Raw genomic sequence first — 14,878 nt, 5'->3', positions numbered from 1 at the left:
GTAGACCGATTTTCATGAAACATGGCTAAGAACACTCCCGACTAACTCAGCTTTCAGACAAATAAAAATCTAAATCGGTTCATCCGTTCGGGAGCTACGATGCCACAGACAGACACACACACAGACAGACAGACAAACAGACAGGTAGACAGACAGACAGACAAACAGACAGACACACACACACACACTGTCTGTCTGTCTGTGTGTGACGAAGCGGCTTTATAGCAATTGACAAAGTGGGACGTTTTCCCGTGCACACTCACAAAGTTCTTACTTTACTACTGCACTGGATTAATTACCAAAGAAAGATTTTGGCCTCTGCTGCTCCAAAGGAGGATCATTCTGTACTGTTCTTATATTATTATATGTGTGGGTTATTGATTATTGAAATTGTGGGTGCAGCCTTGGCGATTCCGTAATAAGCGAATAAAACTTGTTAAAAAAATGTGTGTAGGTTCCTAAGCAAATAGATGAAAGGTTAACTACTCTTTTGCGCTGTTTATTGACATTGAAGAATGTGTTGACAGACAGGCCAAAAATAAGTGATTCCAACAAGTTTTGTTCCACTCTCTTTTCACTTATAAAAATATCATGCATTCTTCACAAAAGGATCCTTTTGATTTAAGTGCATTAAGCCCATTAATCTCAGATTTCAACGAAAATTCTGAAGAATCCTTTAGGTATAAGAATGCTAATATTGTCATCGATCGTGTTAGTGCGTTATTTCGTGACAATAAAACGGATATAATATAACGGGTTTTCAATCCCAGTATTTGTAGCCTTGTTAAGCAATTAACAATGGCGTTTGAAACTGCGATACAATCTAATTAAAACACAATACCTTTGAAATGAGCCGACACCAAATGTTCTAACGACATTCTTCGGTTAAGTGGTCACTTGGTCAGTACCTTTGTTCGCGGAGGAATGAGGACAGAATAGGTACCTACTTGCCGGCCAAGGGCAGCAAGAGCACATGGTACAGTCAACAACACAGCTGATAATACAAAGTGTCAAATATATGTATACACACCTTAATGTGCAGGCAATTGACAGTTGTGTTGTTGACTGTACCAAGCCAACGTCACAGTCGTTTAGGCTTCATAAGCGTATCGTAGCTAGCTTTCCTTATCTCTTCTGTAGTGGTGCGACAGAGCCAGAATGCGTTACAATCGCCGCGTTGCTCACTTCGGCTAGGCTAGTTTGATTGGTGGATTATCGATCGAGGATATCGCTATGTCCTACGTGCTGATGAATTGATTACCTTTAATTGCTTAAGTGGTGAGCTGTCGTATCGCTCTATGATTATAGTTTTTAGACAAGTCGTGGTTTAAGTAATTCCAGTCATGTTCAAGGCTCAAACATTTCAAACAGAACGATGATCTAACATCTGTAATCTAATCCCAACACCGTTTGGGTTCGATGATCCTATCCAAAAAGACGGTGGTTTTTCCGATCCCTGCTGATCACTTGTTTCAAATCAATTTAAGCAGAGCGTGCGCAGACAGAGAGCGGTCTGGAGTTCTGCGTTCCACGTTCAGAGTTCTGCGTTCTTTAGAATGTACCGAGTCTGTAACAACAACGCACACAGCGGGCAGTCTGACCGTGGCGGTCAAAGCGGAACGCCGCGTTCTAGCGTTCTTTTCCCGCCGAGACAGAGAACGCCGGAACGCGGGGATGTTTGAGGTTGCAAACAGAAAAAATAATGAATTGGTTAGGTAAAGGAAGGATTTCTGAGGTCGAATCTACGGATAGTACACGACGAAATGCTGTTATGTTTATTTTAGCCTTAATAAATATTTACAATGCCCTAAAAAACTAGCCAGCCTGTATTTTTCTCAATTAATGAAACTATTCATCGACATGCGAATAAAAATATCGGATCGCTGTTCATCTGTAAGGAGAATTTAATAGGTGGAATTTATTCACGAAAAATACTACAAATTTTGCCTTGTTTTTCTCGCATTGTATTTTTTTTTTTAGAAGCTTGTACCTAAGCTCCACAAGAGCAATTCTTCATAGGAAAACGAACTTTCCAGTGAAATGTTGCATGTACAAAGACACAAACGAAACTAGAACGCGAGAATTTGAACGCCGCCTGTGTGCGTTAGAACTCTTGAGCGGTCAGCGGTCACCAGAAAGCGGAACTCTGCCAGAACGCAGACCGCTCTCTGTCTGCGCACGCTCTTAGGTTTTTTTAGTGTATATTTCAAGATAAACGGAAACTTATTCGTTTTCTTTATGATGTGAGCAGAACAAGAGCAGAACACACTGTAATCTCAATTTGTGTGCAAAGAAATTAGGAACGATTTGAAATAAATAAAATACTTACCTGAACACTGCACGGCGCTGTGTAAGAACACGTGGTACCTACGACTAACGTTGATAAATTTTTCTTGTTGTAGGACGAGCTTCGCTCGAGACTATGTAAGTTGGAGAAGGCTGTGCCCGCCCTGATCGCGTGGAACGTCATCAATGCTGTGGGCGCCTACGTATCACCTAACAAACAGGTAAGTTGCTGAAATCTGAACAACGTTGTACAACTTCATTCTTTGTTTTGTAGCATACAATAATATGTTGTACTTGAATTTAAGCTATGCAATTCACATCATCTTAAAATTATGGAAAAGAATCCTGTTACTTAAGGATACGATCGCCGTTGTACCTACTTGTCGATTTTGTTTTTAAGGCATCTGTAAACAATGTAATGTATGTTTAATAATTATAGTAACAGGTGATATTTTTCAATGATCGGAAGAGGTCTTAAATGTATGTTTAATAATTATATATGATATCATGATATTAAGGAAACGCTCACGGTCGATGTTAATGTAATAAAATTAAGGTATATATGAATCATGAACCTTGAAAAAGGTTCATGATTCATATAGTTCCTAGGCAAACATAGATTCTATTCATATTAGCATAAAAATACCAGCAGACGAGCGTCGTAACCCAGATACTTGGAACTTGCAAAACGATATAGACAAAATTTAGATGCCTCATTTATTTGTGAACTACCTAACCATCTTTGGCAATATACTTATGTAGATCTGTATTCATTACCATGACAACTAATTATAATTATGTACCTTTAGACTCACCCAGATCCCACAGTCAAACTGTGTAAACAGTTTTGGGGGACATTGTATTTACATTTAAGTTCCTATGTAAGATGATAATAGGTAGACTATTGCATGACCACTTGATTAACGAATTAAATCACAAAGCGCCTACACCTTTTTTTTACAGATCTTTGTACAGTCGAGTTCATAAATATGTGTACATTTCTACACCTTAATTCGTTGCAGTACACATACTTACCTATTTATGATTTGTCTGTGTAAGTTATGAAACTGTTTTGTTCATTTGACAATTGTTTGTTGTGCCCTCAGCGTATGCTGTCCAACTGGTGCCCGTACGGCAAAGACACTCGGGCAGTGATCGACCAGGTGCAAAGGGAAAAGAGCTGTGCGGTGGTGAAATACTCCACCTTCCCGGAAGACCTGCCGGGCGTCGTCCAAATGCAGGAGACTGTCTTCAAGTAAGTTTCTTTCTTTTCTTCAATTTAACGTTTTCCCGGCCTAGCGCCTGGATCCGGTTTTCTGCTCAGTCTTCTCCACAGTGGAGACGCCACTTTTCTCGGTCTTCGGCATCCTTAGGTGTGAGATTGTTCAAGTGAGTTTTCTTCTTCTTCAACCTAACGTTTTTCCAGTCTAACGCTTGGGACCACTTTCTTGTTGTCATCTACACTTCGCTTGGTCTCCTTCCTTAGGTGTGAGATTGTTCAAGTTGGACGATTTGAAGTTTGTACCAAAAAAGATTTAACAAACTTAACAGTGAAAATAGTGCTGGGTATTCAGCTACTAAGTTGCCAATAATAGTATTGTTTACAGTAATCCTAACTAAACATAATCGTCTACTGGTCTTGGTCTTGGCACAGTATAATAAAGAGTACTATCATACAGTATGGCCACTCCCGCTCCCCGCTGAAAGTGCCGTCCACCTCCTCTCGATTACCTCACGGTTACCGCCTGTAAAAAACGAGAACAGTCGACCTGTCACATTTCACTCATACAAGCATAGTACGCGTTCACCTACACGAGCTTAGACTGTGTGCTCGGAGCGCGCCTCTTTCATATTTGATCGCCAGTGTCCGAGGTGTGGTCCTGATCAATACATATGTACTTTTTCCTCCCCATTCCTTACATCTAAATCGATCATGTTTTTTGCACCTTATAACGAGAATAACCTTCCACATTGTATATCAAAAGTCACTCAAAACATATAAGAAATACGATCATGCGATAGTAAAAAAATATCAGACACAAAAGCCACTAACTCCCAATGTTTTTTTCAGATTGTTAAAAGAAAAGAAAGAGTTAGAGAGCCAGACGAAGAAAGTGACACAGTCGCTAAAATCCAAAGTGAAAGAGTTGGAAGAAGAGTTAGAATCTACAAGGTTGCAGATCAAAGCCGCTGAGTGTCGCTGTGGTGCCAAGAGCGATCAGATTGCAGGGAAGATTTCTGAGCTGAAGGACAAGATTGACGGAGAGAGAGAGAAGGAAAATGTAAGTTAATTGCTAGAGTGAGATAGTTGTAAGAGGAGCTAGAATCCATTAAGTTGTAGATCAGAGCCTCGGATATTAAGGGAGAGGTCTTCAAAGACAAGGAAGGCAAAGAAGGAGGCAAGTTACTCGCTAGAGTGGGACAGGTGCAAGAGCTAGACAAAAAGTGTCTAAAAAGCGGTCTGACAAAGTGACAGACTGCTCTTTTCGGGATAACATTGAAGGGAGTAACGAAAAATTTACTTCGTAATGACTATTCTGGGTTGCTGAATTGTACTTTAATTTATCAATTAAAACTCTTGATTTACTTGAATTTTTACTTCTTACTGTCTACTGTCTCTAAATAGGTAGTTTATATTTTGATATAAATATCTCAAACGTAAAGTTATAAATACAATACAGCTTGACATAATAGTAAAATTACGACCTTGAACTACATACTTACATAATTTCACCTAACATTGTTATTACCGCACTACTTCCAAATCTCAGATTTCGAGAGCATATTCCACGAAAACGATCTCATTGTTACATCGTTATCAGAGCGAAGGAAAGAATCTAGTACAAAATTCTTAATCACATGTTCTTAGACATCCGGATATGTATCTTATGTAGGAAGTAGTAAGGTTTACCTATATTTATTATCGCTGTCATGAATTATTTTTTAATTGCTTAGTTCTTCGAATTCATTGGAAACTAATCTTTAATCGGTTTTTGTATCTTTATGTTCTAGATTTTATAAGTAGGTGAAAATCTTTATTTTTAAAATATTTAAGTTTAATTTCTCTTGCCAGCTAGAATATGTGAAATGCAACAACTATGCCATCTTAGAATTTCTGTTGATCGTCCATTAGCCCTGGTTAATGATATGAAAATATTTTTATATGTTTTTAAAATTAACTTTGAAATTATTCTTACTTCACTTTATTCTATAGGTAACTTATTCATATGCACAACCACGAGTTCACCCGTTAAAGCGTGTCTAAAATTTAACCCAAAAGATACATTGTTTGTGTCGAGAGATGGCAGTCAATGCCCTGTGACTACAAAATTTTATTTCGGCAATAATCTTCTGTACTCAATTCCTTTTGGTATTAATGAACTACATTACTGTCAACAGCTGCCCGTGGACCCAGAGACACTGAACCAAATCGAATGCCTTCGCCTCGTCGAAAAGGAGTTGAAATCGCGCATCGCCGAGCTCGAGAGGCGAGAACAGGCGTACCTCGAGATGTTGACTCAGGCTGACGATATGTGGGCTGAGATGGAAGGAGGGTATAAGAGAAAGATCGAGGAAGCGCACAAAACTGAGAGCAACTTGAAGGGACAGGTAAGAAATTATAATTTGCTCAACGAAGTGAGAGACCAAAGGTGAAATGGTTTAAGTCTATACCGAGATGCTGACTCAGGCTGACGATATGTGGGCGGAGATGGAAGGAGGGTATAAGAGGAAGATCGAGGAAGCGCACAAAACTGAGAGTAACTAGAAGGGACAGGTAAAATATTTTAGTTTGCTTAACGGAGTTGAGGGACCGGTAGACATTAGGAAAGAGGAAATGGGCTACCTCTAGATGTGGACTCAGGCTGATGATTTGTAGGAGATGGAGGGAAAATATAAAAGGAAGAACGATTAGGAGCACAAGACTAAGAGTAGATTAATGGGACAGATGAGAACGTACCCGTAGAATGAGAAAGGGAAATGTTGAGCTAGGCTGACGATGTTTGGGGTGAGATGGGGAATATGAAATTTTTGTGGTTATTGATAAGTGTGCCTTACGGAGATGTGTCTGGCCATTGTACTTCATACAATGATTACTGTATAAACTCATGATAACATTGATTAAAAAGACCAAATGTGGATGCCACACACTGTTTCGTATTAACCTTAGTCGTTTAGTTCTATTTTATATTACTGCATTTGTAAAATTTAAGACTGATACGGTTATTCTTATATTTCCAGGTGAAAAAACTACAGTGTGAAAGAGATTCATTCAAGAAAATCATCGAACCCCTAAAGAAGACGATCAGAGAACTGGAAGAAGCAGATTCTTTGCTGAAGGTGGCGCTCGAGAAATCGGAACGGGACGCGCAGAAGACTGGCAGCATCAACTTGGACCTTCAGAGGAAGCTCTCGCAAACTGAGACGGATTTGAAGAAGTCTGAGACAGCCTTTAAATCTCTTGAAGCCACGTTTAAGGTAAGATAGTCCGAAAGTTAGCTTCCGAACATGCCAAATATGGAGAGTATAGGTTACTGTTTCAAGGCCTCGCTATCTTATCTACAAATTTCTCCAAGATTAGGTCTTCTTCTCTAACTTGATCAGCGTGATTCTTTTGTTTAAGTTTTGCCGAAATCATTATACCAACACTACACTAAGTTTTATAATGACTGTAAATAAATAAATAAATTATATTTAATTTATAAATTATTTTTTTAATATAATTGTGATCGGCAACAAAGTTAAATAAAATACCGAGCCTTACGATAATTGTCTTCAATAATTAATTACGCCGTAATACTGCATCCACAGATAGGATACTTAGGGTGTTCGATAAATATTCGTCATGGTGTCTCTTTCATTTCAATTGGATAGCTAGAGACGCCATCACGAATATTAACTTCAATAACCTTTATTCTCCAGAGTGAAGTGGATAAGCTCCGCACCATGAACAAGAACATCGATAAAGAAATGAAGAAAATCAAGGAGGCGTCGCAAAGGAATGAACAGAAGTTCTTTAACGAGCTAGAAGCCGTGAGGAAAGAGCTGCAGAGAGCTTGCAAGAGCCACCAGGACCTGGAGGTCACTAACGGGGAACTGAAAGAGGAGGTTAGTGTTTAGTTATGGTACTCATGGTTAACAAAACTTGACAATGATGTGTACGACTAGTAATTTGCATGATGCATTCTGTGGTATTTTTCAAGTTTTAGCCATAATTTTCAATTTAGATCATATTGAGCAAATTTTCCAATGGAATAAATCATGAAATCTCAAAAAAATTGTGTTGGAATACCTATGCATGTATCTTTCTGATGTTGAGGTTTTCTGGAAATATTTTATTTTTGCGACTTATTGGTTGATTCTCATTGGTTTCATCGCTAAGTATGGCCTTATTTACTTGGAAATTTTTGGCTAATTGTTGAAAAAAAAAACACCCTGAATTTGTTATCTATTCCTGTTAAATGATAAAATTTAATATGACAATTCTGATATGATCTGATATTATGATTATAATCGCTAGTCGCACAACATTTTATAATATTCCAACATGCTAATATTTAGTAGTTATGAGGTAGTTTTGCATGTTTTTTCGATGTAAGATGAATCTCTATTATGTTTGGTACCATTCCATATCAGTAAACAATAGTAATGTGCTTAGGTATTATTTTATACAAATTATGAAATATAATTTAGTGTCAATAGCGACGCATCTTACATTGGTTGGATTATGTATATCAAGTATATAATTTATAGATGTAATTTGTCATAGCTTAATATTTGTATGTAGCTTGGCTTTTGCATGTTTTAACGCTTTATTCGTTACCGCTTAACCGTCCACTAACGCGCTGCATCCCCGCTTGCCACGACCGCCGGCGTCTCGCATGGAGTGTCCTGTAAATACCGTGCATGGATCCAAGCCCTTCTAAGAAGACATGTGTTCTCAGGTTGAATCTCTGGAAAAGCAGCTAGCATTAACACAAAAAGCTTTAACCCAGTGCAAGAGGAAGTGCGATGAGAAGATTAAAACTTTAAGTCATGAGCTCTCTATTAAGACTGAGGAGCTAGAAGAATTGAGGAGCGAGACGATGAGACAGTCCTTCCACGCGTCTAGAATAGAACTGAAGCCAGATAGAAGCGAGTATGTGGACGAAGGTTACTCCATATACACTGCCGTACCAAAGAAGACAGACTACGATAGGATGCATCACAGCATGAGCTACATAACTTCAGAGTCGAGGTGTTCCTGCCCGGCTATGCGCAGCCAACTCGTCGGGCAACTGATCGAAGACCTCTTCGACAGAATCCACAACACCGTCGACGACGACCTCACTAGAGTGTGCAAAGAAATTAAAAACCCCGGTAGAGAGATGAGTGCTGAAACCAAAGCGAAAATCACAAATTACCTCTTAATGGCGATATCTAAGGAGCTGGTCCGGTCAATAGGAGACGCGGACGCTAAGACTGACACCGAGGTACGGTATCATTTGTGACTAAACCAGTGTGATAACTGCATTGATTAATATTTCTAATGCGATTAATCCAATCCATATTAATGGTTCTGGTAAATATCATATTTAATATTGTTATTTTACATTCAATTCCTATTATTGTCACATCATCTAAAAACAAAACATCAATCATCATTTTTGATGTCATTATAGTGGGTGCTAGCGTTAGATAAAAATCGCTGAGAGTTAGTTGTACTTATATTCTTGTTTTTCTGATAACTAGAACAAAAGTAAACAACAAAATGTATCTCAACCAAAGGGAACAGTCTCTTCTTACCATAGAATGATCAGCGCGCAAATAGAATTCAGCGATTTCAATTAACCGCTAGCGCCTTCACGGCTCTCCATATTCTAGAAGCTCAATTATTCTAGGAATGGCAACGCGCGGCGTCGACAATGCCACTGCCGTACCGGGACGCGCGCGGTTCGCGGCTAGAAGGGAACGCTGGTGTTCTACAGGGCGCCGCGCGGCTGGCGAGCGTTAGTTGTGCGTGTGCCGCGGCGCGGCTTGCTGCTGCGCTGCCGGATATCGCTGACGGAGTCAAAGTGTGTCAGGAAGTAAGTTTCTGTGTTGAGCGCTTTTCTTATTGTTTAGTACCAATAGCATCGCATTTTAGCCGAATGGCACAAACGCTCACGAAACGAAACGCTCGTAGATATCTATCTCTATCGCTCGTGCGTATTGGCGCGACAGAGCCAGATTAACTTTCGCAGCGTTTCGTTTTCGTTTCGCGTCGCAGAAATGCCATTCGGCTACGGTACGAGGTCCGTCAGTAACTTACTGTCCAGTGCCATACAAAGGTTTTTTTACTAGAGTTTTACTTATTATGCACTTTGAGCTACTGATATGAAATTAAATTGTATGTTTTGTATTTTTCAGGAAGTTCTGGATCACGGTGACGTGAAAATAATGGAGGAGCAGTTGGCCAATGCCATCGAAAGTATTGTTGTAAGTAACAAATTTTGCACTAGTTAACCTCGTAAGGCCCACCATAGTTAGTTTTCCCAGTTTAAATTTGAACCTTATTCTAAAAATAAATTGGTAAGAATTTCGTTTGTTTCGAAAATCAATGTAACAATGGAAATTCGACTTTATTTGGTCCTTGAAAGATTCAAATTAGATTGCAACAACTATGTACATTGTAATGTACATTGGGCCTTAAGAGGTTAAAGCACTCTTATTAGTATTACTTATCTTAAAGTAGCTATCTCCTCAATCTCAATAAAAAACTTTTCAAGTGTTTAACACGTTCACAGCCCAGTGCACCTTAGTCAAAGAATATAATACTCACACTTAGTTAACTCTACAAATGTGTTACGGCAACTCTTATTTTAAATTGGAATCCCGGTAAGGGCATTTATTTGTGAGACGAACACAGATATTCGTTCCTGAGTCATGGATGTTTTCTATGTACTCATTTGCTCGCGGCTTCGCTCGAGTTAAATTCGAAAATTGTTAAAATGCTCCATACAAACTTCCACCCCCCATTTTAGGGAACTGGGGGTAACAAAGAGCCAAAAAGTAGCCTATTTCATTCTCCATCTCTTCAACTATCTCCACTTAAAAAATAACGTCAATTCGTCGCTCCGTTTTTCCGTGAAAGACGGACAAACAAACAGACACACACACTTTTCCATTTATAATACTATATAGTATGGATGTATTTCTCTACATAAGTATGTATATCGTCGCCTAGCACCCATAGTACAGGCTTTGCTTAGTTTGGGGCTAGGTTGAGTTGTGATAAGGTCCCCCAATATTTATTTATTCATTTATTTATGTAAATCTTCGAAATGTTTATAAGTCGATCTGAGAATATGTATGAACCAGGTGATACTCATAATTTTTAACATATTATGCATGTTGTTTTGTTTTCAGAATTGTCCATCTTGTGCGTTGGGTACAAATGCGATAGTTTGGAGCACGGATGTCTAGCCGCCACTCGTGCAATTGTTTAGTAAGTTCCAAACATTTATTATAACAATTATAGTACATTGTGCAAAAAGGGGAGGAAGTTGAATATCACTAACGAGAGTAAGTTAAATCGCGACGGCTTGCCGAAGCGATTTAAAGACTCGAGTTAGTAATATTCATACTTCCCGAGTTACACACAATGTTTTTTATCACACTTGCATTATAAAAAATATGAAAAAAGTTAAAAAAGAGTTCAATACAGTACTAGAAATTTCTTAACTCCCTAGGTGAACGATTTTTCTATAACTCACGCTCCGTCTGCGTGCAATAGCACATTTAGTGTGCGAGTGATGAAAAAGCTATTTATGTATAAAATAACTAGCTGAAAAATGTACAATGCCCGGCGATAATTATTGCACATTGGTTTTTAGTCTTCGTAGAGCGTTGTCTCTTTCTAGCTTACGTGACGTTAATTGTCTCTTTCCAAAGACCGATGTGCATTCTTTATCGCCATTTACTATATCTAGGTAAAATCCTAAGATACTACGTCTTCTGGGTATAAATATCTCAGGCATACCTATTGTATAATCCGCCGTATTACATTACCCCTAGCCGTATTACAAAAGCCGTTTTTCAATACCACAGATCGACAACTAGATAGATAGATAGAATACTCTTTATTGAGACAAAACAAATGATTATAAATAGAGGCAGACAACAGGCGGTCTTATCGCTAAAAATCGATCTCTACCAGACAACCTTTGGGTAACTAGCCTTATTCAAATCGGCCATTTCCAATTCGGCGCCAAACGTTCTCTAAAACAGCTACTCGTAAAAACAGCAAGTCATTAGACGCCTAACTCAGCTTACTCGCCTAAGCAATCTTTGTATTTCTCTTTCTCATCCTAAAGCCTCCGCCACACATAAAGCGTTTTGATAGCGTAGTGTTAGCGGAGCGCAATGATAGCGGCGCGGACGAACGCTGGCGTTCCGCTCGCAATCCGCGCTCGTTAGTTCCCACCGGCGTCCGCTGGGCGCAACGCCAACGTTCGTCCGGCGCACCTCTATCATTGCGCTCCGCTAACGCTCCGCCTACGCTCCGCCTACGCTCTCAAAACGCGCATGTGTGGCCGAACTTTAAAACGTCTAAGCTGACGATATGATCGTACGTCAAATAACTTTTTTTTTTGCAATTCAAATTATATTTAATTTGTTACAGGTTTTAAACCTCCACCGACCTCAATCAGGTGCCTTCAGTAGTTTAGCCAGTATCGTACGAATGTAAATATAGTGTATCATATCACCTACTCGAATACGTATCTACATAGTTAAGCGACATATCGAACAAACTTAATATCGAATAATTTAAGAATACGCTTAGGTACGTAAGATTGTCTCAACGTGTATTTCTTTATTTATCTTTTCAGTGCCAAGTGTTTCTTTTGTGTAAATAATGTTATTTTAATGAGTAATGACGCATGGAACTGTGTAAACAGTGTCTTAACTTGACTGAGAGCTATATAAACCTGACGTATGATGATTTTTAGGTACCTAAAGTACTGCACATTTCATAACTGTAAGTTGGTAGTACATGCTTGTACGTACCTATGTGCTAAAAGTACAGAACTTTGGTTAAAGCCACTAGATCAAAATAAATAAATAATGAAAGTCTATTCCGTGCGTTTTTATTCATAGGTTGACGGTTTCAAAGAAAATATCGATTTGATTTACGACTTTATTAGTAGTCTCAAGTGATTTTTCTTAAAACCGTCATGTTTCGTTTCGTTGTAGACAAAAGTTAATTGATGTAACAAGACTCACAAATTAGCGAATCTATGTCTATTTGTAACAATTGTAATTTTGTTTTTATTTACAAGAATGACGAATTAAAATTATTATTTAAAAGTGATGATGTCTATTATTTTTATTCCCGTCTTTAAGTTTTAAGAATCACCAGCAGCTCAAGGGTCCTGGCCCTGCAGACCTGCCATTGACAAACAACACCTGCCAGCGAATGAATGAAAATATGTAACAATACTTGCCAGCGAATGAATGAAAATGTGTATGAGTGAGAAACCAAGAATCCGCCTGGTGAACTCGTGAACTTTGTTCAGATGCCGTATAACCTAACCACAAAATTAAAAATTTGAAAAACCCCCGACCGCACATCGTAGGCCGATGTTCATGAAACATGGCTAAGAACACTCCCGACTAACTCAGCTTTCAGACAAAAAACGAATTAAACATGTAAAATCGGGTAATTCACGTAAAATGATTGAAGGTCGCTCGACATGTTTCGCTCTGTAATGAGGAGCATTTTCATTGAGCACGTGTGGGCCATAGCTCGCTGAGACCGTTGGCTTGGTAGTTTTATTATTAAAAAAAAAAAAAATCTAAATCTGTTCATCCGTTCGGGAGCTACGATGCCACAGACAGACACACACACAGACAGACACGTCAAACTTATAACACCCCGTCGTTTTTGCGTCGGGGGTTAAAACCCGCTGGGCGTCGTCATACAAGGGGGCTGTTAGGTATGAATTACGATCGATTTCTGACCTAGTGCGTATATCTTTAGGGCCTGTATCCTCTTGTAAACATGAGGAGTCTGAGTAGATATGAGTGAGTAATCTAAGTATGGTTAGTGCATTTGATATTGATACTAAACGCAAGTAGGTACAGTCACGGACTTTAATTGTTGATCCACTTCTACCTCATTTTATACTGCCGGCGTATCATGCTGCCAATTTTATCACTTATCCACGTGGATAAAGCATCCGTCACGCTTTAGCAAGTATGTCAATGTGAGAGTGCCAGATGTCTTATCCACGTGGATAAGTGATAAAATTGGCAGCATGATACGCCGGCTGGACAGTTCATGACTTAACTATGAGATGTCAAATAGGATGCTGATACGCAATAATGTGTTATCCCACATGCATTTTGCAATAAGATGTCAACTTAAAAATTTGACGATTAAAGTTGACATTTTATTGCAAAATTCATGTGGAATAACACATTATTGCGTATCAGCATCCTCATGTCCAGTATACAATGACCTAGAAGTGGATCAACAATTAAAGTCCGTGACCGTACTATAATAAAGTTATTGTGAGTAGTTGTATTTACGATGTTGTCTCATGTATGTATCTAAATATTTAGTTAGAGGTAATTTAACACTGTTGTTTGCTCCAATATTTTTATATTTATTTAAATATCTAAAAAGTGGCAAATGTACAATGTGGTCCTTATATTTATAATTAAAATACCCAGAGAGTATACCTATTACCTACCAGTGGCGGGGCGTCATTACAACTCGATTCCCTACGGGTTCCCTAAAATTCTCTAGTATTTAGTAGTTCATACAAAACAAATCCCGAAAACCCCTCCGGCTTTATCAACGAAAATGTTCACACCACGCCACTGTTACCTACGTCAATATATAGGGAGGAAAACAAGGATATTTTGTATGCAGAATCCATTGTCTCTTTTCCTCCTAATAGATAATTAGTCATAAAATCAACGTCATAAAATCTCATTTTTTAAAGTAATTGCATCAGTCACGTTTTACTAAACATGAGCGCCTATTTTTTACAGAGAAAAAAGGCACAAAAGAAAATTCCTGTTGCAAAAAGTGAAAGTTGGAAGAACTCAACGAAAACTCAAGGTTATGTTTTTTATAGTCTTGTACGTACGACACCTTACCAATACCTATCTATCATGAGGTTATTATAAACTTTGGGAAGATACAGATTGCTTGATTGATTGATTGATAAAACTGGTGTAACACATACAGTAGCGGTCAACATCATAATTATGTAAATATCACATTCATGCTTTTACCTCGTGTACTTAATTATTTTCTCAAATAGATTTTTTGTTATATACCTACTTAGTTAGGTCCATTTTATACGTCCAGATTTTAGGAAACAGAATAGTATAGTTAGTTTTTTTAAATTCGTAACTGTTATCTGAAAAATCCCATATACCTGAGATAGATGTTACATCAATTGCTGTTAAGTAACGGGCTTTGTGTGTTCGATATGCGATTGACATGCTTGCATGATTTTAGTTTTGACAATTACTTAGTGAGTTAATTGTAAAGCCCGTTTCTCAACAGCATTTAAAGTTAACATCTATCGCAGGTGCATGGTTTTTTTAGAAAAAATAC

At 38.4% G+C, this 14,878-nt stretch overlaps 1 protein-coding gene across 1 annotated transcript in view; it reads left to right on the top strand.

Annotated features, from left to right (window-relative positions):
- The window catches only part of LOC125229281 (axoneme-associated protein mst101(2)-like), a 215,569-nt gene extending 202,953 nt beyond the window's left edge, over nt 1-12,616 (top strand). The window contains 11 exon segments of the mRNA XM_048134076.1: nt 2,403-2,507; nt 3,393-3,541; nt 4,358-4,568; nt 5,686-5,895; nt 6,526-6,762; nt 7,207-7,392; nt 8,229-8,756; nt 9,165-9,350; nt 9,673-9,741; nt 10,672-10,750; nt 11,927-12,616. Coding sequence (XP_047990033.1) covers nt 2,403-2,507; nt 3,393-3,541; nt 4,358-4,568; nt 5,686-5,895; nt 6,526-6,762; nt 7,207-7,392; nt 8,229-8,756; nt 9,165-9,350; nt 9,673-9,741; nt 10,672-10,728 — 1,938 coding nt within the window. The 3' untranslated portion in view covers nt 10,729-10,750; nt 11,927-12,616.
- Nucleotides 12,617-14,878: the final 2,262 nt, after the last annotated feature.

Source organism: Leguminivora glycinivorella, chromosome 9 (assembly GCF_023078275.1).
Source record: "Leguminivora glycinivorella isolate SPB_JAAS2020 chromosome 9, LegGlyc_1.1, whole genome shotgun sequence".
NCBI lineage: Eukaryota > Metazoa > Arthropoda > Insecta > Lepidoptera > Tortricidae > Leguminivora > Leguminivora glycinivorella.
Note: the sequence above shows the minus strand (reverse complement) of the source record. Positions and strands in the feature narration are given on the sequence as shown.